The 23,237-nt window shown below is 37.7% G+C and overlaps 2 protein-coding genes across 7 annotated transcripts in view; one reads left to right on the top strand and one right to left on the bottom strand.

Annotated features, from left to right (window-relative positions):
* The window catches only part of si:ch211-132g1.3, a 69,988-nt gene extending 68,582 nt beyond the window's left edge, over window positions 1-1,406 (top strand). For all 5 annotated transcript variants that reach the window (XR_012405224.1, XM_073949297.1, XM_073949298.1 and 2 more), the window contains 2 exons: window positions 984-1,010; window positions 1,357-1,406. Coding sequence is in view for 4 of the 5 variants with exons in the window: in XM_073949297.1 (XP_073805398.1) it covers window positions 984-1,010; window positions 1,357-1,403 (74 nt within the window). In the remaining variant the exon portion in view is untranslated. The remainder of the gene's footprint in view (window positions 1-983; window positions 1,011-1,356) is intronic.
* Window positions 1,407-9,514: 8,108 nt separating this feature from the next.
* atp1a1a.5 (ATPase Na+/K+ transporting subunit alpha 1a, tandem duplicate 5) lies at window positions 9,515-21,717 on the bottom strand. Of its 2 annotated transcripts, none has more exon segments than NM_178099.2 (22): window positions 9,515-10,223; window positions 12,121-12,212; window positions 12,307-12,408; window positions 12,550-12,680; window positions 12,787-12,932; window positions 13,008-13,131; window positions 13,219-13,373; window positions 13,449-13,617; window positions 13,709-13,859; window positions 13,937-14,073; window positions 14,155-14,330; window positions 14,419-14,611; window positions 14,722-14,856; window positions 16,295-16,603; window positions 16,685-16,953; window positions 18,738-18,855; window positions 18,942-19,076; window positions 19,165-19,278; window positions 19,496-19,696; window positions 20,884-20,943; window positions 21,265-21,378; window positions 21,512-21,591. In NM_178099.2, coding segments are annotated over 22 exon segments (3,072 nt in total). In that variant the 5' UTR covers window positions 21,524-21,591; the 3' UTR covers window positions 9,515-10,194.
* Window positions 21,718-23,237: the final 1,520 nt, after the last annotated feature.

Raw genomic sequence — 23,237 nt, 5'->3', positions numbered from 1 at the left:
GAGTTTCTTTTAGGCATAATTTCACCCACCAATAAACTCTTACCCATAGATGGCTTATTACTTTTGGCCGGACATAAAGCCACAAAATGACCCCCAACTCCACAGTACATACACAACCCCCCAGCACGTCGACGACGTCTCTCCTCCGAAGACAGACGAAATCTTCCCATCTGCATGGGTCTGGGCTCCGGCTCAGTGGCGAAATCAACAGTTCAGTACACCTGGATCGCAATAATCAGCTGAGCGGTGCTAGGCGACCGATGACCATGATCATGTGACCGCCCAGCTGATGACATGAAAACAACAACAACACTGACAGCCACGCAACTCTCACACAAACACAGAGACAAGCGCACACACACACCGCAAACACAAAACAAATCACACCACGCAGACACATCATAGAAGAGCAGATAGATCCACAACCGTGACAGTTTCCTCACATTCTTCTTCAACTAGCTCAACTTTTGCAGGCAGGCGTCACGTTATTGGAAAGGTAGTCACGGGGTGTCGTGATTCTCCCTTATCACACCGCGGCACAGGAATCGTGGATCTGAGTGTCGCGATTTCGGTTGCATGTCACGTATCATTACAGCCCTAGTTGTTAGTTAAGACCATGTTGAATGTTAAAGGCAAATTAAATGTGAGGTTTCTGTTATTTATTAATTTATTATTGTTATTAGTTGCAACACTGTGAAATTGATATGACAATAAGTCATGACAAAAAATATTTTTATGGTGTTTTAACTTTATTTGTAAATCCATAGTTGTGTTAACATGTATGCTCATTGTTTTTTCAGATTTGTTTTTTTATCCTCACCTGTTCAATATTTTTTAATAATATGAGTCTTAGTGTGTGCATCACACTCTCTTAGTTGTAATAGCCAATTTCAAGCTATTATGTTTTATAATTAATATGAGTTAATAGTAGCATTCTCCATGAAATGGATAAACACCTGGATTTCCTTTCTTTTTATTAATAGATGGAGATAAAGATGATGATCCACAAGGTATATTCTACATTATATATGTACATTTTTTATCTTGGCCGTTTTACTAGTAAAAGATAACTATAATTTTTTACTGCTTGTCTTAAACGTTATTGTAATTACAACTATTAACCTTTTTTCATAAACATTTTATAGTTACTCTTGTATAACAATTAGTCAATTTATGTCTGTATTTCATTATATGACTAATTGTTTCTGTGAAGACGGTCATTTATTATTTTATTTATTTATTAATATTCATTTATTTATTAGTCATTTACAAAGATACGTTTAATTTTTAAATAAGCTTGTTCACATTGGTAATTACAAAGTAAAACACCCTGTTGTTTATAATTCTTTTCTACAGGGATTAAAGATCTGTACGATAAATTGGAGTCACTGAAGGATGACTGATAGGTAAGACAAATGCTCATTAACATTTTATATTATCGGACCAGTGCATGTGAAGGCTAACAATGTGCTCCGCTGAACCATTAGCCTTAAGCCGCAAAGCCAAAATCAAGCTGTTTTCTGTAGCCCAGTATCAACAAGGGCACAGGGAAAAGACAGATAGATTATCTAAATGCACATTTAACACTACAGTACACTTTAATAAAATCCCTGATTTTTTGGTTTATTTCTGCTGGGGTGCTGGAAAAAGACTGTAAAATAACGTCTGTTAAATTACAGAAATTTACCCTAAAATAAGAGCCATTAAATTACAGAAATTTACCAGAAATTTAAATTTAAGAAAGTTTCTGTAATTTAATATCCATTATTTTACGTTTTATTACTGTAATTTAACAGCCGTTATTTAACAATTTTTAAAATTATGGATTTTTTTTACAGCATATGATGAAATTCATATTCATAATATTTGCTTATTCTGATTTCTGATGCTATTTTCTTAAGCATTTAATACCTAATAAAATAAAATTACACACACACACACACACACACACACACACACACACACACACACACACATATATATATATATATATATATATATATATATATATATATATATATATATATATATATATATATATATATATGTTTAAATATGCACAGTACACATATACAGAATAGCATGTAAATACAAACTTTTATTTCTGATATAATTAATGTTAATTAATTGTTGAACTAGTATTTATGATGCTGGTGATTATCATAACAAGCATTTAGCAGTGAATATGCAATACATTTCTACTTCGAATGGTGATCAAAATAATAAAGGTATTTTGAGTAGACAACATTTCAAATGTTTGCTGGTTGTCAGACATGAAAGTATAGAGAATAAGTAGTGCCTCAAATGCTTTACAAATTTGTTCATGGTCACTTTTTGCCTAGACAGGTGCAAAACAACTAAAGGTGCTTTCACACCTGTGAATCGATTCAGTTTTTTCGAAAGAGAGATTAAAATTGTTACATTGTTGCTCTTGGTGCGGTTCGCTTTCACACTGCAAAGTTTATAATCGGACCAAAAGATCTAAAACAAGTCACGTGTGAGTAAACTCTCCTCACATTGGTCAGAGTGTCAGGGTTTATTTTGCAGCGCCCTGCTCAGCTGTCAGGAGAGGTGGTGGTTTGGTGGAGTTTGACAAGGTGCGCGCGACGTGTCTGAAGATTGAGGAGAGATGTGGTGGAGAGGAGTGAGAAGGGTGGGCGACGTATTTGAGGACCGGTAGGGAGACGCAAGATTACAGAGAGATTATCACTCGTTTGCGGGCATCCGGGAGACTCGCAAAACTTCTTGCCCTACTCATAATTCTCTCTTCATATAGCCGTAAGCCTATTACATATCCATAAAACACTGTGATATAACCGCGATTGGATCCTATCGCTTTCTCACTGCAATCGATCCGCTCCACAGTTCTTTTTAATCGAGCCGAGACCACCTCATTCAGGTGATCTCGGAGTGATTGATTTGGCGCGGATCATAGCGCGATTGCTGGTTTCACACATGAAAAACGAACCACGCTAACTGGGCAAACGAGACAGGTTCCCAAACAAAAGCCTAGGTGTGAAAGCACCCTGACAAACAAACATGCATTGAATGATTTTCAAGCCACCTTTACTTTCAATTTCATGAGGTTCCTTTAACAGCATCGACTTTGTAATACTTGGCTTATAATCAGAAAATAGTCAGTAAAACAAGATGAAAACATGTTTAAATGTAAGTGCTGTGAGGAAAGAAACTACTGTTTATATTTGAATAGTTTATGAACAGAAGACTTCTTCTTAAAAGTCTTCTTGAAAGTCGTACAGCAGGAAAGTGTTTCAAATCCTCTAAAACTGCAAAAATTCAATCACAAAGGCCTCTAATCTGCTGTTAGTGAACATGTCACAATTAAAAACTACAGATTTTACATTTGGTTTATAGGAATATTTTTGGATTTTTTAAAATTTATCCCAGATGGCCAATCTGTGGCCTAAACCGCACAGTGTGAGCTCTGTTTTAGACAAAATCAAACTTCATTCAAGACCGTGTTGAAATCTCCTTGTTTTTCCCTTTGTTATTCAGTAGCTGGTTCCTGTTCTGCATCTCTAAATCTGAATTCCTCTTATTCCTCCTAGAAACAAAAAATACCACTCTGCATCTGTGAAAATCTCTTTCTGGCTTTGGAGGAGTTGGAGTAACCGCGGAGTAAGGTTTTACATCTTTCAAGTGGACAATTGTTGTGTTTCAGAAACAAGGAGCAGGTTTTAAAACTTTTAAATATTGTCCTTTGCTTTGCTGACCCTGCAGATGTTTTAGTTTTTTCCCAAGTCTTTGAATACAATCATTAGCAATCTGCTTTGTCTATGTTTGTCTACACCAATTTTTTTCACAGAGAAGTCAGCAAAATCAGGCAGAAAGGTGGTAATGTGTGTGTGTGTGTGTGTATATATATATATACAGTCACTGACAAAAGTCTTGTCCCTTATCTAATTTGTAGAAACACCTGCTACTAACCTGACTTTTAATTAATCCATTGGTGTTAGGAAGAGTTCATATGAAAAGCTAAAACCCTCCCAAATTATGTTTAATGCACTGAAATAAATTAGTTTCACTAAAACAAGATTTATCATTTAATCAAAACAGAAAGGTCAAATTTTGGCAAGACAAAAGTTCTGTCGCCTATATGAAAATTTAATAAATTTACTGCAAATACAATAATATGTCAGCAAATTGAGTAGTGGTGCTGTGAGATCCACATTTAATATCTTGTATGACTTCCATGAGCTTGAAGAACTGCATCCATGCGGTTAGGCAAGGATTTATACAATTTATTGATGAAGTCATCAGGAATAGCAAAGAAAGCAGTCTTGCATGCCCCCCAGAGTTTATCAATATTCTTTGGTTTCGTTTTCCATGCCTCCTCTTTCATCCTACCCCACATGTGCTCAATGGTGTTCATGTCTGGTGACTGGGCTGGTCAATCCTGGAGCATCTTGATCTCCTTCGCCTTGTGGAACTTTGATGTGGAGATGGAAGTATGCGATGGAGCACCATCCTGCTGCAGAATTTGACCTTTTTTATGGTTGGGAATATAAGAGGTAGCTAAGATTTCTTGGTATTTTAGACTATTGATGTTGCCTTACACCCTGCAGATCTCATGCACACCCCCATACTTGATGTAACCCCAGACCATGATTTTTCCACCATCAAACTTCACTGTTTTCTGGGTGAATCTTGGATCCATGTGGGCTCCAGTAGGTCTCCTGCAATATTTGCGGCGACTGTGGTGTAATTCAACAGAAGATTCATCTGAAAAATCCACCTTCTGCCACTTTTCCAGTGTCCATCCATTTAGCAGGCAGTGGGCCTTGGCAAATGCCACATGGCTTTTCAATTGTCTTTTGTTTAGTGCTGGCTTCTGGGCACTGATTCGGCCATGGAGGCCATTTCGAGACAGAATACAACAAACTGTTCTGGTTGACACCGGGACTTCAGGTGACCAGGTCTCGTGGAGCTCTGCAGCAGTGAAAAATGGGCTGGCCTTAGATTTTCAAGCCAACAAACGGTCCTCTCGAGCAGTTATCTTGCGGGGTCTGCCTGACCTGGGCTTGTCAAAAACATCTCCAGTCTCTTCAAGTCTTTTTTTTATCCTCTGTACTTGACTCTGAGACACTTCGAAGGTTTCTGCCATATCAGCAGTGGATCTGGTTTTTTAGCCTCTAGATAATCAAGACTAGTCTCAGGGTGAAACTTTTTTGCATTTTTGCAGAGGTCTAGTTGCATTTGATGTGAAGGACTAGTGTACTGGGGTTCTTTTTATACACACCTGAGACCTAATTGATCCATTATTAGTCACAAGTGAAGCTCATATGACAAGGCGACAACACTTATGTCTTCGCAAAAATGAACTCAATGGGCTTTACAAAGCTGGGAATATTAGAATACTTTCTGACAGTTTCGTTTTGCACTGAAACGTTATTACAAAAGCTGTTGGGATTAAAATCTGCCATTTCTTGTAAAGAAATCTTAATTAGAAATATATTTCAGTGACACTTCAAGTCAATTTGTACACAAGCGACAGGACTTTTGTCAGGGACTGTATATATATACAAAAATATGAAAGAAAGTAAGGATATATACATAATCTTTGAGCCTGATATAAGAGAAACTCTTCCTAGTAGTCCCATGGGAGAGAAATTGAATGATAGTACACAGACTTTTGACACAGATGTTTGACATCTAATGTATTGCTTTTGTCACACCATTCAACATACTGCATAACTAAGCAGATCTGAATGGTGTGGGTGCAAACTAGTGTGTCCCAGATCATCATATGGTTTTATCAGAATAGTAACCCCCACCTCATGTAAATATACCAGTATTTATGTAGTTTGGTTGTTTGATTGTTTTAAGGATGTTTAATATTAAATGATGCTGTGGTTACACCAACACAGTGTCTACACTACAGAATGCACAACCATTGACTCAATCTTAACAGATCAGTGGTTAAGAATTGTTATCTGTGAGTTCTGATCAGAAAGATGCGAATACATGTAGTTTTTTTAAATGTTTTTCTTCTTGGACGGCACAGTGGCTCAGTGGTTAGCACTGTGGACTCACAGCAAGAAGGTCGCTGGTTCGAGTCCCGACTGGGCCAGTTGGCATTTCCGGTGGAGTTTGCATGTTCTCCCCGTGTTGGCATGGGTTTCCTCCAAGTGTGCCGCAAGCCTACGTTTGAGTGAAGGTTTCGGCCATTGGATCGCCCCCTGGGGGCTGGCTGCAGTACAAGTCATAAAGCCCGCCTCCTCCGTGTTAATGAAGGAGACTTGAGCCCAAATAAAAAAAAATATTACACTTGCAATAAAATGTCCCGAAAGATAGTTCTGGTGGATTAAGGCACTGGTTATTGTGCTGAAATAGGTGCAGATCTTCATTTTTGTAAACAGTTTGTTTTTAGCAGTAATTTAATGCTGGGCGTGTCATCGTGATTGACAGCTGTGATTGACAGTTTCTCAAAGAAAACCGTCTGAGCTTCGGCAGGAGACTGAAGTAGACTGAAATGTTATTATTCGATTTCTGTGTTATTTTACCATGACAAAATGAGTTCAGCAGTAAACTATAGTTTCTGACATACATGATCCTGGTGGAACACTGTTTATTCGCTAAGTTCAGGGCTTTTTTCGGGCTTTATTAGTTTGCTGATACACGCCTAGCCACCCAGATAGCAAAACACAGTTCCGGCTAGATTCTCGCCTGCCGGAGACTTATCTCTTAGAGCTCAGACTGACTAATGTTAGCTCTGCTGGACCTACTCCGGATGCCTGGACTCACTACCCAATTCCAGCCCGAGTCAATCGAGCCAGATGCGGCGGCCGAGCGAGCAGGCGCTGCCGCATGCGAGCCGGAATCAGCCCGCGACGCCGCGAGTAAGTTATGCGCTGCGGCCTGGAGCTGGCGCGATTGAATATATAAAACCCTCATATTTGTTAACGTTATTACATCCATTTGTGTTGATATGACAGCAAACGCATGCTGAGAAGTTCGGGGGGCGTGGTTGATTTTACATAAAGCGTTTGGTTGGAAGCTCGACTCCGCTCATTTTCGCGGCTCCTCCTCTGGCTCCATCAGACAATCCTTCTGCGCATGTCTGGCTCCAATTTCAGCAGTCTTTTGCGACAGTTTGTGCCCGTCAAGCAGGCGTTTTGCCCTCAAGGCGTTCAATGGGAAAAAGGGCTGTTGCGTCGTCCATATTTTTTACAGTCATTGGTTTCCTCCAGTCTAAACACATTCCCTATAGAGGAATTGAATAAACTAAATTGGCTTTAGTGTATGTGTGTGAATGTAAGGTGTTTCCCAGTACTGGGTTATGGCTGGAAGAGCATCCGCCGGGTAAAACATATGCTGGAATAGTTGCCGGGTCATTCCTCTGTGGCAACCCCTGATAAATAAGGAACTAAGCCGAAGGAAAATGAATGAATATTATTCTTGTTAGGAAATGCATATCTAGTGTAGACAATGTGAATATGTGCATGATAAAGGGTCAACTCTATTGACTCTTGAATGTATATTGGTGTACATATAGTTTGTACTAAGCAACACATAGCACTTGATACAAACTGCAACACTTGAACTGTAAATGATAGCGATTTGCTGTTTGTATTAAATGCAGGTTAAGCACTGGTGAGGTACATTAGTAGATAGACGGTGCCAGAAAGTTTTAGTTAGATGTTTAAAGTTGACGGCGGCACTGATTCCTGAATACTGAGAAATCAATCAAAACAATCAATAGTCAAATTGATTTTTAAATTCTGCAATAATCAACAGAATTGTGGTTTATTGCCAATATATTTTTTATTCGTCATGATGACGAGTTTCTGTTTCTGTTTATTTATAAAATGTTTAATTTTCTTTGAAAAAATAGCAAAAACCTGGAAATTATACAGTGGCCCACTGTTTCAAGAACATTTTGCTAACATTTGTGAAAAATATGAACAATTAATGATAAGGAATTGATGAAAAAAAAAAGCATTTATGAATTATAATGTTATGATAGCTCATGCTTTTGATGTAAAACTTTGAGAAAATTTAAGATCTTTTTTTTTTAAATGCCTGTATTTCAAGAAAATAAATGATTTTTTTATTGGCATGTAATTTGTCAATTACAAAAGGATGCAATGCAGAACAAATTTACATGTCATACACAATAAAAACTGTATTATGTTTGTGCAAAACTTTGTGGGAACCCCGCCAGAACATTAGCTAATGCTTTGAGAATGTAGCAGCTTTCTAACACACAAATTCCTAAAGCAGTTCTGCTGGAATGTATTGGCATAAAGTGCAAGTCTTGCTGATTTCTTATCATCTTGAACACATTCTCACTCATACTTTCAGACTGCCATCTGCAAAATCTCTTTTATATTAGTCCTAAACTAACTCACCCAAATAATATTACCACCAATCCAAATGTAATGAACAGGTAAATGTCATTGTAGGTCAATGTGGCTTGTGCAGAGACAGTGTGAGCCCCTTCTATAAATTGTTTTAAATATTTTGTCTATGTAATTTTAATGTTCTGGAAAGTTAAGGACACTGAAAACCTCTCTAGAAACATGATCTCATTTCAGGGCGTCAACTTCTTGGCTTTCTCCCTCTTGTTTGACTTCTGCCTTAATTTTTACTCGTAACTCACTCAGTGTATAACAGGTCATGTAATTTCATTTTCTTTTTCTGCATATATATATTGTATATCATCACTTTGTATTAAAAAGATTTTCTCAATATTTTGTTATATGTTTTTTTTTTTATCTTAGCATGTAATATATATGTTTTAGGCATTCGGTTATGATTGAATGTTGGTTTGGTTTAGTACCTACAGTAAATCTCTTTCTGTGAGGGTCTATATTACCACACCAAAAAAAGAAATAAACAAACAAACAAAAAAGGAAATGGTGTGAACTTCCTTCTTATGTTATGCTAAATGCAAACATTTGTGCTTTTTTTAATCTGAGATGCACTAAGTATAGCAATTGCATAAAATGGATCCCTCAATGGTGTTCAATTTGCTGTGAATTTCTTGAAGACAGTCAGCAGTGAGGAAACACTAATCTAGCAACTGCTTAAGGGGGTTTCAAATAAATGAAGGAAGTTCAGGGTCACTGTTGTTCAGCCTTAACAGACTTGAGCTTCTTGAAAAACTCTCGGTGTCTTATGAATACTAAAATGCATTTCAGTGCTGTGTTCTGCAATATTGTGCCTTTGATTGTTTTCTATATATTTAGCTAAATTATTGTATGACTTCATGTTCATTGTGTTTAGAGTTAAAAGCTTTTGCCATTATTTTTTAATGATTTGCAAGTGTGTGAATTTCTGTTCAGGCCTGAACTGAATATTTAATCACTGAAGGCGGTTTATTTCCTTTTCTTTCTTTTTTATTTTGTATGATAGCATGTCTGACAGCCTGTCAATTGCAGTGTCCAAGTATTAATAAAGACTGAACTGGTGGCAAAAGCAATTTTCTTTTTCTGGTAGCATGGTTTGTTTTTAACATCGTGTCTTTAAAAATGGACTCAAACACGTGTGCTTTTATTGTGTTTTTGTTTTATTGTGTCTTTATTGTTCATCAATACAGTGTACTCTGTTCTGTACATAACCTCACGTTAATCCAACATGTGGATTTTATTGCATGAAAAACAAAAGAGTAATGTTTGATTATAGTGAAATACACTGCTAAATACAGTGCTAAAGGTTAAAACTAAAACTTGTTAGCAGCTTGGTTGAAACCTATATTTTTTTTAAATGCCATGAATGTGGATTTTCATAAATACACTCAATGTAAATGAATCTATTATAATAAGCTGAGCAACTACGCATGCATGTGTGCAAATGACTTGGATGCTTCTTGTTTATAAATGGATCGTTCTCCTTAAAATGTTAATTTACTCACCCTCACTTTAATCTAAACCTTTACGTTTCTTAATCCTGTTGAACACAGTAGATATTACAAAGTAAGCTGAAAACATAACCATTGACTCCCATAGTATAAATAAAAGAAGTCAATGGTTTCAGCTTACAAAACATCTTCTTTTGTGTTAAATAGAATAAAGAAATGTGAAAGGGTTAGTAAATGATGGCAGAATGTTCATTTTTGGGTGAATATCCCTGTAATCTGACGTATTTAATAACCTAAACGGGTGTTCATTTTGATGTTTTCCAAAGGATGCAATCTCTCCTTGCTCATGTTCAACAGAAAGTCTTCTGGCTTTAGTAGTATGTTTCTTGTTCCACCCAGCCTGAAACAAAATATGACAGATGTTAATTCATTCTTGGTCTCTGAAGTAGATCCACCCTTTTCCATTTGCAGTATGCTTACATCATCTGCTTGGGAATGTGAGCTATATCTGGCCTGTAGCCAGCAGGGGGGTTCGGGTGCTTTGAATTTCAAATGGCCAAATTCTGACTGAGGAAAGTTGAATGTGCTGGCCAGTTTGTTATCTGCCCAATAAATGACAATAGGCTACAGGTTTTTTTTCTCCCATTTAAAACGTTAACTTTATCTCCTTTTTTCTAATGATATATGATGCAATTAATACAATTTGTATTTAAAAAATAAGTTTATTCTATATATAAGTGTGGTTGATGACCATCTGACAAGCTAATCCAGCTAAAATAGTGCTTAAAATATTACTTAAATGCAATATTTAAACCTCATAATTCAATAGAAAACAAGACGAATAACTACAAAAAGGAAAAAATAACCACCCCTTTCACCTGGCTGGCTACGGGCCTGTATATTGTGTTTAATTTTAAATATGTAAGGATTTATTGATGATAGACTGCTTAATTAATACAAAAGTAATGCACACCTGAGGTGGTGATGCTTCCACAAAGACCTCAGTTGTGTATTATTCTCTAATAATTGAATGAATCAGAGTCATTTATGCAGTTTATACTCTGGTTCACACAATTGCAGTCACTGTTCAGCAGTGTTCTGATTTCACCAAGTAGGACATGTTCCTGGATTAACATTCCAATCAGCCAATCAGAATTAAGGGATACGTTTTAATGTAAGTTTTTATTTATAAGTTAGGAAGTAATATGGATTACATTTCCGAACCAAAATGATGTTCCAGGATCAACATACAGGGTGTCTGCAGGGTCTTAAAAAACTTAAAATGTCTTACATTTTTAACACAACATTTTAGGCCTTAAAAAGTCCTAAATCCACTGAAATATTGTGTTGAATGTTACATAAATAAATAATTTTAAACAGGACTTCCTCTGTCGAAGTAAAAGTACCTAATCAGGCTAAGATCCACACACACACACACACACACACACACACACACACACACACACACACAAACACACACACACACATATATATATATATATATATATATATATATATATATATATATATATATATATATATATACATATACATATATATATATATATATATATATATATATATATATATACATATACATATATATATATATATATATATATATATATATATATATATATATATATATATAGTTACATAATTACTTATATTACTCATTTACTCATGAAATTAACAGCAACATATTCCTTTAGATGATTTTCGTTTTACTTTAAAACTAAATTTTTTTATATAATATGTAAAAATTTAGAGCACTAAGTGGAGTGTTAATAAATAGACATGAAACTTAGGGTTTTATAACAGAAACACATTAACTTGAATCTATTTGGAACAAAAATCAACAAATCCTGTGTATATTTTTAATTAATCAAGTAATTTTCTTCGTAATTTACTTAACAATGTTAAACTTGTTATTAAAAAACCATACATAGAAACATTTTTCCTCAAAAAAAAGTGTATCAGATCGCTGTATGCAAATACACCAGCTCAGCCTCTGACAGTAGCCGATTGCTGACTAATTTCATTGGTTGACGCTGCTATGACGATTGCGCCAGCCCCAACTTCAGACACGCCCTCTGTCAACGTTGACGCTGAATCCCCGATTGAATGCACCGTTACACATGATGGGATTTTTGACTATTATAGCTGTGAAATGGAGCTGTAATGCATTCAAAACCTGCCGCAACTACTTTAATTGTGCACTTCTTTTAAAAATAATTTGGATGTTCAACAGCCAATCTGAATCAATGTGATGATGTGTGACATGAATGCATATTTACCTCCTGGGTTTTGCCTAATGAAATGTTTTCTAACTTCATCATAGATGAAAATGAGGATCATATATGGGAAGGCACAGAACCACCACATAGGTCTAAATGAAAGAAGAAAACATTGTTAATTCATCCATATGTATGCTTAACTTGAAATTCAGGTAGATATATTAGGTATATAATGATTGCACCCACTTCAATGGATACATTCTGACTGCAATGTCCATGCCTGGGCAGTAAGACAGGAACGCTGCAATTGCAGTTTCCTCAAACAGACTAAAAGTGAGGACTCGGTTTCTACAAAAGAAGCAAATATGTACAAATTTTAATATTGCAATAGGCCAAACAGGTCTTTTAGAAGCCAAAGCTGAACATATAATTAAATCTGATGGATATCAGGGCTGTATTTGCCAATAATGAGAGTTATTGGGAACATACTTCATTCCCTGCTTTGCAAGGGAAAGCCTTCTGGACTTGCAAACAAGCAAAGTAGTCCACTGCATGATCACAATGCTGGTAAAGTAGGCGGTGTGGCATGTGTACTCCAGAACCTTCCTCTGCTCGTAGGTCTACATCAGACATAAAAACACAGGAGCGTTATTTAAAAGAGACTGGCATTTTTTAAAGAAATATTGGTTTGACATTTGTCAGATTTGGTAGATATGTGGCACCTACCCATTGCTGGCCATAGCTGTCTTCCACTTCACTGAAATATCTGTCATTCCAGCCAATCCGTAATCCCACCAGATCCCAAGGCAAGAAGCCATTCTCAGCAAGAATCACAAAGTAGGTAAAGAACCCGCCAAATGCATTCATCACACCTAATAATTCAGTTTGAAGACATGTTAGAAACTCACAAGCACACAGTGCACTACACAGGACAATCATGCACTTACCAATTTGACCATAGCTCACACTGACCAGCCTCTCGTTCACCAGCCTATCAGTTGCAGCATTTCTGGGTTGTCTCTTCATGATGTCACTTTCTGCATTTTCATAGGCAAAGGAGATAGCAGGAACCTGTGGTTGCAGGTGGATAAAATTGAGAACATGCCCATTTTAAGTTCTCTATATTTATATAACTACAGTAGATTAACTTTGTCTCACCATGTCAGTGCCCAGGTCAATGCAGAGAATGGTGACGGTGCCCAGAGGTAGAGGAATACCAGCGAGGACAAACATGAGGAAGGGTGACATCTCCGGGATCTTGGTGCTCAGTGTGTAGCAAATGGACTTCTTCAAGTTGTCAAAGATCAGACGGCCTGAAGTGGAAGATATGTTTGAGATGTGAGTCTTCAGAATTATTCAGTCAAGGAAGTTCCCAAAATATGACATACCTTCTTCTACTCCAGTGACAATTGAGGCAAAGTTGTCGTCCAGAAGGATCATGTCAGCAGCCTGTTTGGATACGTCAGATCCAGCAATACCCATAGCCACACCAATGTCAGCCTTCTTCAGAGCTGGAGAATCATTGACTCCATCACCGGTTACGGCTACAATGGCACCCTGATAAGAGTAAGCAATGAATTATTGTACATTGGTACCTGCCGCATGAAAGTCTCCACTATTAACAGCTACTGAATATATCTGATGGTACCTGTCGCTGACATCCTTCCACAATGATCAGCTTTTGTTGTGGAGACGTTCTGGCGAACACAATTTCTGTATGATGTTGAAGGACGTCATCCAGCTGTTCATCTGTCATATTTTTCAGTTCTCCTCCATGGATCACGCAGGCCTTAGCATCTCTAGAGTCACATTTAGTGTTGGTAGACATACAGAAAGCTGAATTTTATATTTGTGCTGGCTGAGTTGATAGGTTTACCTTGGATTCACCTCATCAATATGGATTTTCAGCCGAGCAGCGATGTCATCCACTGTCTCATTGCCTTCTGAGATGATGCCGACACCTTTTGCAATAGCCTTTGCTGTGATCGGATGGTCACCAGTAACCATGATTACCTATAACAGAAGTTTCAGATGTATAATCGGTTCATTTAATGTAATTCATTCAAGCAGTGGATGTTGTAATAAAGAAAACACCTTGATTCCAGCACTCCGGCATTTGGCCACAGCATCTGGTACAGCGGCACGAGGAGGATCAATCATGGACATGAGGCCAACAAAGCACAGGTTCTCAGTGGGGAAGTTCATTTCTTCAGTATCAAATGCAAAACCCTCAGGAAACTGATCATCAGGAAGGCCAAAGTGGCAGAAACCTGTGAGGGAGAATGCAGAGTTATATATAATACTGTGGTTTAAAGATCTGCAGTCATAACTTGAGTGTTTTTACTGGTGACTTTTTACCCAGGACTCTTTCTCCAAGACCTCCAAGTTGAACATAAGCATTCTGAAAGTCCTCTTTCATTTCATCATCTAAAGGATGCTCTTTTCCTTCAATTAAAATGGTCGAACACCGATCCAAGATTCTCTCAGGTGCTCCCTTCATCACCAGGAGGTGTTTTGGCTCTGAGGAATTGGGATTCTCATGGATTGAGAGCTACATCAAGGGAAATAAAGGCGTATTAGGGTGACCACTCAATCTAAAAACTCCAGGCAAATCAGTCAAATCTTTAAGAAAATCTCTAAAGTACACCTTAGCAAATATACCTGATACTTGCTAATGGAGTTGAACGGGATCTCAGCAACCTTTGGGTAGTTTTCTCTCATTTCAGTGACTGAACCGCAGCACAGCTCAATACACTTCAGCAGTGCAGACTCTGAGGCATCACCAGCTGTCTCTCTCTGCAAAACAAAAAGAGAAGTGACTTTGGCATGTTGCCACTGGGCAGTACAGTTTAAGACATCTCAATATGATCTGCATTTATTTCCATTCCCACTGTTAGAAGAACCAAAAGAGCCACCCGTACTTTGGCGCTTTTTTAGGCACAAGAGTAAGCACAACAGTATGGCACCACAAGTGTAGATTTGGACTCACTGTTGAAAGCTATTGGTTTACAGAGAACCGTCACTTCTGCATGCAACAAGCCAGAGGAACAACAACACAGGAAGCTCCATTTTTAAAAACACCATAATAATACAATGACGGCATGCCGCAATGAACCATGCTCAAACAATGCCTGACTCTATATGTGACAAGCAGCACATGCCAAACAAGCAAGAATAGGATCTGCTGCATGTTCTCCATTGATGTTTACATGTCGAGACACAATAAATGGCCTGAACATCTTTCTTTGAGTGAGAATGACGTCAATCCCAACTATCTGGCATATTGTACACCACGCCTACTGTACCAAGTAAGGCTACTATTGATATTGGAAATGCTAGCCTGATCAGGGTGACCTGTACTAAACCATACTGTAGTGCTCAATTATGGTTACCCATACTGCCCTACAAAAGCTGAGTGCAGTAACTGGAAGCACTAAAAAACTGATTTAAAACACCTTTAAAGTTTTTACATCAGGCAGTCAGACATGACGGTCACAACACCAACACCTTTGTCACAATGGGATCTCGCAGATAATGCAATTTTGTCCAACAGTGCGGTTACTGCAGGGACGACAAGGTGGCGTTGTGGGTACCGCTGTTCCCTCACAGCAAGAAGGTCACTGGTTCGAGTACCAGCTGGGTCAGTTGGCATTTCTATGTAGAGATTGCATGTACTCCCTGTGTTGGCCTGGGTTTTGTCTTGGTCAGGGGTGTCCAATCCTGAGATCTACCTTCATGCAGAGTTCAGCTGCAACCTTGATTAAATACACCTGTCTTTATTTGCCAAGTGCTCCGTCATATCCTACTTAGTTTAGTTGTTTTTGATCAGGGTTGGAGCTAAACTCTGCAGGAAGGTAGATCTCCAGGAACAGGATTGGGCACCCCTGGTCTAGGTGCTTCGGTTCCCCCACAGTCCAAAGATGTCTTGTAGTTGAATTGGGTAAGCTGTGTTTAAGCTGATGTGTGTATGTCCTGGTCCTCAATGGTTTGGGGATAAGCATTGGGCTAACAACCCACCTCAAAAGAAAACTAGATGTTTCGAAAGATGGTGTGGCTAAATATCGAACCAATTGCCCTGGGAGTAAGTAAGCAAGCAGGTAGGTGTAGTTACTGCACTTTGCTTATGAATTGCAGCATACTCAAAACTGGTCCTCTGCATACCATAAGCTCGTACAATTCAAAGTGTTAAATACATTTTCATTACTTCTAAACTGTAGGAATTAAGATGTCATACCCTAAGCACTGGAAGATGACTCTGATTTGACTGGAAGACAGCACGATTGCAAAGGCCAGCAACACGTGCGAGAGCAGACCAAGTAGCTGAGCTCCTGTCAAATGAGGCTCCAGTCTGGTTCTCTGTGGTATCGGCTATATGAATCTGGTTGTCGAACCACATGTGAGCGACAGTCATCCGGTTCTGGGTCAAAGTTCCAGTTTTGTCCGAGCAAATGGTGGAGGTTGAACCAAGAGTCTCCACAGCTTCAAGATTCTTCACCAGGCAGTTTTTCTTTGCCATATGTTTGGCAGTGAGAGTCAGAGCCACCTATAAGAGAAAGCACACATTAACTAATACATTTAGAAATGTGCTTCAATTATAAGTGAGTGTAACACCTCTCCAACTCACAGTTACAGTGCAAGGGAGACCTTCAGGTACATTAGCGACAATGAGCCCAATAAGAAAAATGATGCCCTCTAGCCAAGTAAAGCCAAGCATCACGGAGATAATTAAGAAGGTCGTGCCCAAGAAAACAGCTACACCGGTGATGATGTGGATGAAGTGCTCGATTTCTCGGCCAAGTGGTGTTTGTCCACCTTCCAGGTTGGAGGCAAGTGATGCAATGCGACCCATGACAGTGCGGTCACCGGTGTTGACAACAATCCCTCTGGCAGCACCTATTGAATATTGTCATGTTTTAACATAATTTCATGTAAAGAATTCAAAGGAATTGTTCATCCCACATCACCCCATAATTTACTCACCCTTAAGCCAACCCCCTAAGTGTATACGACTTTCATCTGTCAGGCCAACACATTCAGAGTAGAAATTTTATCATGGCTCTTTCATGCTGTATAATTTTGTTGGGTATTTGCCCTTTTTCAAAGCTTCGAACGAGAGCATAAATCCATCAAACCTTACTCCTTCTAGACAACTGCTCAACTGATCTCTGACTGGACATGATGCATGACGATGGTGATAATGATTATGTAATTTAGTTCAAACCAGGGCTTAATTTGTGTCGGAACACATCGGATCCAGCACCTCTGAACTCTGATCCAGCACCTCATTTTACCGATCTCCCTGCTCAATCGCCCTCCTCCCTTGTTCGCTGTTCACTTTCCCTTTCTTCCACGACTCCCCAACCCTCTTCACTTTCACCCGTGACACCACACCCATCACTCCCCCTATACACTTTCGTGCAGGACACCTCTCCATCCTCGGGTACATGCCAGATCTGTTACCCTGCTCTGTTCCGGGACCTCGCAATTCACAAATTAAGCACTGGTTCAAACAAAAAAGTATGGTTGTGCAAAAAAAAAGCTCTTCTTCTCTAATGTTGGGTTCACAGCAAACTTGGAAGTAAGTATTGGCGCATGTAAGGGTGCTTTCACACTTGGTTCATTTGCCTGGACCGTACCCAAGTTCAGTTGTCTCCCCCTGCCACCTCCTCGGAACCCCGGTGTGCTTGCGTCATCGAGCTGCTGTTTTGTTTACGGCCTTTGCTAGTTGACAGTCACAAAAGCAAGCGCTGAAATGGAAAGACTTTCGCACATCGCCGTCATTCTGCTTAAACTGAAGCCTTTGATTTTGGACATACAGAAAAGGACTCGCGTCCATCTGCCGCAAACATATTATCAACATTCAGAACATCACACAGCGTCTGCAGAAGCTGTTTTGGAGGAGACAAGCTGACATCCCTGTGTATCACCGTGTTTGCCCTGGCTCAGTGCCACGCATGTCATCAAGGTATAAAACGTGACACACACACAAACACAAACGAACGTTATGAAAACGAAAGTTTGTTGTACAGTTTGCGCTTCACTTTGGTGATTTGGTACGATTGCATTCACATCAGAAGTGAACCATACCAGAGTTCGCATGAACCGTACCCCAGACCACCTCTTTCAGGCGGACTCGGGTACGGTTCACGGGTGCGCACCCGAGTTCAGAAGACACGTTCACACTAGCTAAACGTACCGTACTATGACGTCAAACTAACCCGGGTGCGGACCAAAAGTGCTAGTGTGAAAGCACCCTGAATTGCACACATAATCAAAGCAACATCATGAATATAGGCTAATTATTAACATGCTTTCCTCGAACATGCAAAGTTCACCTCAATTATTTAAAAAAAATCTATTGTGCAAGTTTCAATAATTGAACTCAGTTGCATGATGGGACATGCTTCTTAAGTCATGCATCATACTAGTCAGAGATCAGCCTATTTTGTATTGATCTGCTTCATTAGACTTGAGTTAACCCCCTGATGGTGTATGGGTTAGTTTATGATGGATTTATGCCTTAAAAAAGGCCCAGTACTCAACTCTATTACACAGCATGGAAGAGCCAGGATAAAATGTAAAACTAGTCCGACGTAAGGGTAAGTATATTATGGGCTAATTGAATTTTTTGGGTGAACTATTACTTTAATCATTTATCTATCAACATCAATTTTTACCATCAATACAGTTGGTAGAAAAAAATGCGATGTTTCTTGTCTCCAGTGGGTTTTCACTAGACATGTCTGCAGTGCGAATCTGGGGCTCAGATTCTCCAGTCAGGGAAGAGTTGTCCACCTGCAGGGGAAAGCATGGAGGGATGTTTTAATAAAAACTACAATAAGCGAACTATTTTTGGCATGCGATTTTTTTTTAGTTTTTACCTTGCATCCATGTGAAGATACGATGCGAATATCAGCTGGGATTTTGTCTCCACCTTTGACCTCAACAAGATCACCCACAACTACCTCTTCAGCATCAATGATCTTTTTCTCTCCATCACGCACAACCAGGGCTTTCTGCAGTGCATGATGATAAATTACGAGAATAAATACACATTTAACTTTGTGTGAAAGCTATTTTTAAAAATATTTGAGCTTCTTATACCTGAGGAACGAGGTTCTTGAAGGAATCCATGATTCTACAGCTCTTTGCCTCTTGAGAGTATGAGAAGCATCCATTGACTGTGACCACAAAGGTAAGCACAATTCCTAGATACAGCTGTAACAATGCATGTGGATTGTTATTGATCACATTACAAAGATTACAGCACACTTGTTTATGGAAGAACTTATTTGCTCAAAATTACAGTGGTGTAGCACAGACCTTCAAAACTTCTCCCAAAACAGATTTATTATAATAGAGTATGGCACTACTTTTACTGACATATAGTTGACACTATGCCAATTTAGACATAAAGACAAAATGCTGTACATACATTGTCATTTACTGGCTCTTCCGTTGCAGCCTGGATCGAAAATGCAAAGTAGCAGAGAAATGCACCGATCCACAGCAGAGTCTGAAATCCACCAAAGAGTTGCCGGCAGAACCTCACCCATTCTGGAGTTATAACCGGTGGAGTCAGGGCGTTTGGTCCATCACGCATTAAGACTTCCATCGCTCGAGAAACAGGCAAGCCCTGCAGCAGGTTATAAAGATAGAGGATAAACAGAGGCATACTGTACACTACAAAAGGTTGAATGCTCTTAACTAGGAGCATTAAATGAACAAAAGGTAAGCATGAAACTTGATAAACAAAAAGCTAAGTAATTCTCCTCACAATGAAAGATTTGTTTCACAAAACAATACAGGCACACTGAAGAAATATTCGTTCACTGTAAACTGTAAACAGTCAACTTTATCAAACTTTATCAAATGAAATGAGTGTAGTTGACTCAAAATTTACTCAAAAGTTAAATCCATTCATTTAAAAAGAGTTTTGAGAAGAGTGTTGAAGGTAATGAGTTAATTAAATACCTCATTACTTTAATTTAAATGGAGTAAGTTCACAGTATTTTTTTTTACTCAAATGATTTGTAACAATCGGTTTCCTCAAACGGTTTGAGATGCCTTAACTTACTGGGTTTTACACCCAATGAGGCATTTATTGGGTTTTACTGTGCTCAAATTGCTTCGTTAACTCAAATAGGTTAAGTTCACAGTACTCATTAGGATTAGTTTTTGAACTTAAATGGTTTGTTGCAATCTGTTTCCTTAAATGGTTTGAGCTACCTTAACTTTTTGGGTTTTACCAACGCAATCTCATGGCAATTCATAACTCTTTGATTTAGTGGCTAATTCGTATGAATTTGTACGATCTAATTTGTACAATTTTGTACGATTTGCTCATCACCCAATGATGGTGGGGTTTAGGGGTGAGGTTGGGGGGACACGCCTCCTTTTTAAAATCGTACATTTTCATAAGACTGAACTTGTACGAATTCGTACGAATAAGCCACTAAACTGACTAAACGTAAAATACTTACGTTTCCTCGTGAGATCTTTAAAACTTTTAAGCGGTTGTAAACAATTTATATGGGCTGAATTAAAACTAAGTCAATTTATTAGTCACTTAATTTGTTTGTTTAAATTCAGCTTAAATAAATTGTTTGCAACAATTAGCAATGATCCATTTTTAACAGTGGTACACTGTAAAAACAAACGGTTACTTTAAAAAGTGAGTAAACCCATCGCCTTATGGCAAATGGATTTTATCTAAAGTATTTCTGTTGTAACTTTTAACTATTAACTTTTTATAATTATGCACCACAGTTCACTTTCGTTCATTCATAGAATAGTGCATTATTATTACTTCATTAGACCTACCTTTGTCAGATCAGTGCCATATTTTCTGCTCAGCTCCTCCATTGTTAGTTTGTGATCATCCTAATCAATGAAAAACCTTCATAAAACACTTTTCTTAGTTTAAATAAATATATTTTTTTAATCCCTCAACATTTAAGATCTGAAAACATGAAATAGTTTATATTCACTCGTAGTCATTTTCAGCAGATTTATGCTCCCATTAACACTATTCTTCTTTGACATTTTTAGGACAAATTGAAAATGTAATTATTAATAAATTATTTTTATTATGAAAAAAACACCTATTAATGGCATTTTTAAAGATGCATATAATACTTTAGCAAAAAACTTGTTTGCTTAATTTATTGTGTATATATAGATTATTCACGAATACTTTCATACCATTTCCACTTCTTTCTTCAGTTCGTCCATGTCCTTTTTGTTCTTTTTCCCTTTTTTAGGCGTTTTGACTCCATCTTCTGAAGTCGCCGCCACTTTATAGTCATCTTTCCCTGTCTGCCGGACATAAAACAACATATAAAACAGATCCTATAACAAATCTGCTTAAATAAATGCAATATATGCAGAGTTTGATTAATAATAAATCAAACACATTAAATGATGAATCCAGCAGCATCATTCTTCCTACCAGAAGCCCCATTTCCCATCCAAAATGCAGCGATTTGAGGAGTCAGGATAGTCCTCCTGTGCTGGAGCTGATTGGAGACAAGTGCCAGTGTGTCCAAAGCAGCCTTCCAGATTTATACCCTCCCATCTCACCTATGTTCTGGGAAACGAGGGAGGAGTTGGTCAGGTATCATTTACTCTGAACATTTCTTGAACGTTTTCTTTTATACAGGTAAGTCATTTCTGTGACTCCCAGATAAAGGTCTATTAACTATTGTCTTATCAATAGATCTGAGGCTTGTTAATAATAACTCACATCAAAAGACGACCTTTCATGTGTATTCCTACCCTCATTTGTTTGGTTTTCAGTTTTCTTAAATATTTTAGCTGCCTGTTTTTGTTCGTGTTGACCATTTCTTTTTCATGTACATGGTAAGTATGATGACTAAATTATGTTAGTATGTGATAAATCCAACTGCTTCTGTTTATTTACTGTAAAAAAACACAGGTTTGGACAAAAATAAATAAAAAATGTGAACAAAATATGGACAAACCCAATGTATGGGTTAAATGTTTGAATTAAATTGGATGGGTTTGTCCATATTTCAGCCAAATTTTGCTTGAAACAGCCCACATCATTACACAGACTGAATACAGAGCCCTGTTATGCTGAAAAAGTTTTTCTTTCTGTTGTCAGTCAATAGACTCTCACAGCCTCCATGTCTTTCACAGCGCTGTAAAGTTTACTCCACATCACACGTCAGAGCATCACTTTGCATTTCAACACTGTAAGAAAAATGTCATTCAAGTTCAAATCCATCATTTAAAAATCCCCAGGCTTGTTTAAAACACCAAAAAATCCATGTTGAGAAATACAATCCCCAAAACAAAAGGTTTTTGACCAAAGTGAGAGGTTGGATGAGAGGTTACAATTCAATTCATCTGTATGTTATAGCTTTTAGATGTAGCTCTATGCTGATTGTCAAAGCAGCCTACTGAAGGAAAAGAGTACAAGCCAAGGTCACACATGACAAATGCTGTAGTCATTTATAAATACTATAGTTGTTTAAATACTACAAGTGTTTGAACCATACCATAGTAAAGTATTTGAATCAATCTATTGCAGTCAGAATTGCTATGGTAGCACAAACACTGTAGTTTACTTGTACCACTGTAAGGTTATACAACAATTGACTACATTGTTCTGGTACAAATGAATTATACTACAGTATTTATTACAGTTTACTACTGTTGGCATTCATTGATTGATATATATATATATATATATATATATATATATATATATATATATATATATATATATATATATATATATATATATATATATATATATATAGTTGAAGTCAGAACTATTAGCCCTCCTTAGATTTTTGATTTTTCTTCTTTTTTAAATATTTCCCAAATGATGTTTAACAGAGCAAGGACATTTTCACAGTATGTCTGATAATATTTTTTCTTCTGGAAAAAGTCTTATTTGTTTTTATTCGGCTAGAATAAAAGCAGTTTTTAATGTTTTAAAAACCATTTTGGGGACAAAATAATTAGCCACTTTAAGCTATATTTTGTTTCCGAAAGTCTACAGAACAAACCAGTGTTATACAATAACTTGCCTAATTACCCTCACCTAACCTAACCTTAACCTAATTAACCTAGTTAAGCCTTTAAATGTCACATTAAGCTGTATAGTAGTGTCCTGAAAAGTATCTAGTCAAATATTATTTACTGTC

Source organism: Danio rerio, chromosome 1, assembly GCF_049306965.1.
Source record: "Danio rerio strain Tuebingen ecotype United States chromosome 1, GRCz12tu, whole genome shotgun sequence".
NCBI classification, from domain to species: Eukaryota; Metazoa; Chordata; class Actinopteri; order Cypriniformes; family Danionidae; genus Danio; species Danio rerio.
Note: the sequence above shows the minus strand (reverse complement) of the source record. Positions and strands in the feature narration are given on the sequence as shown.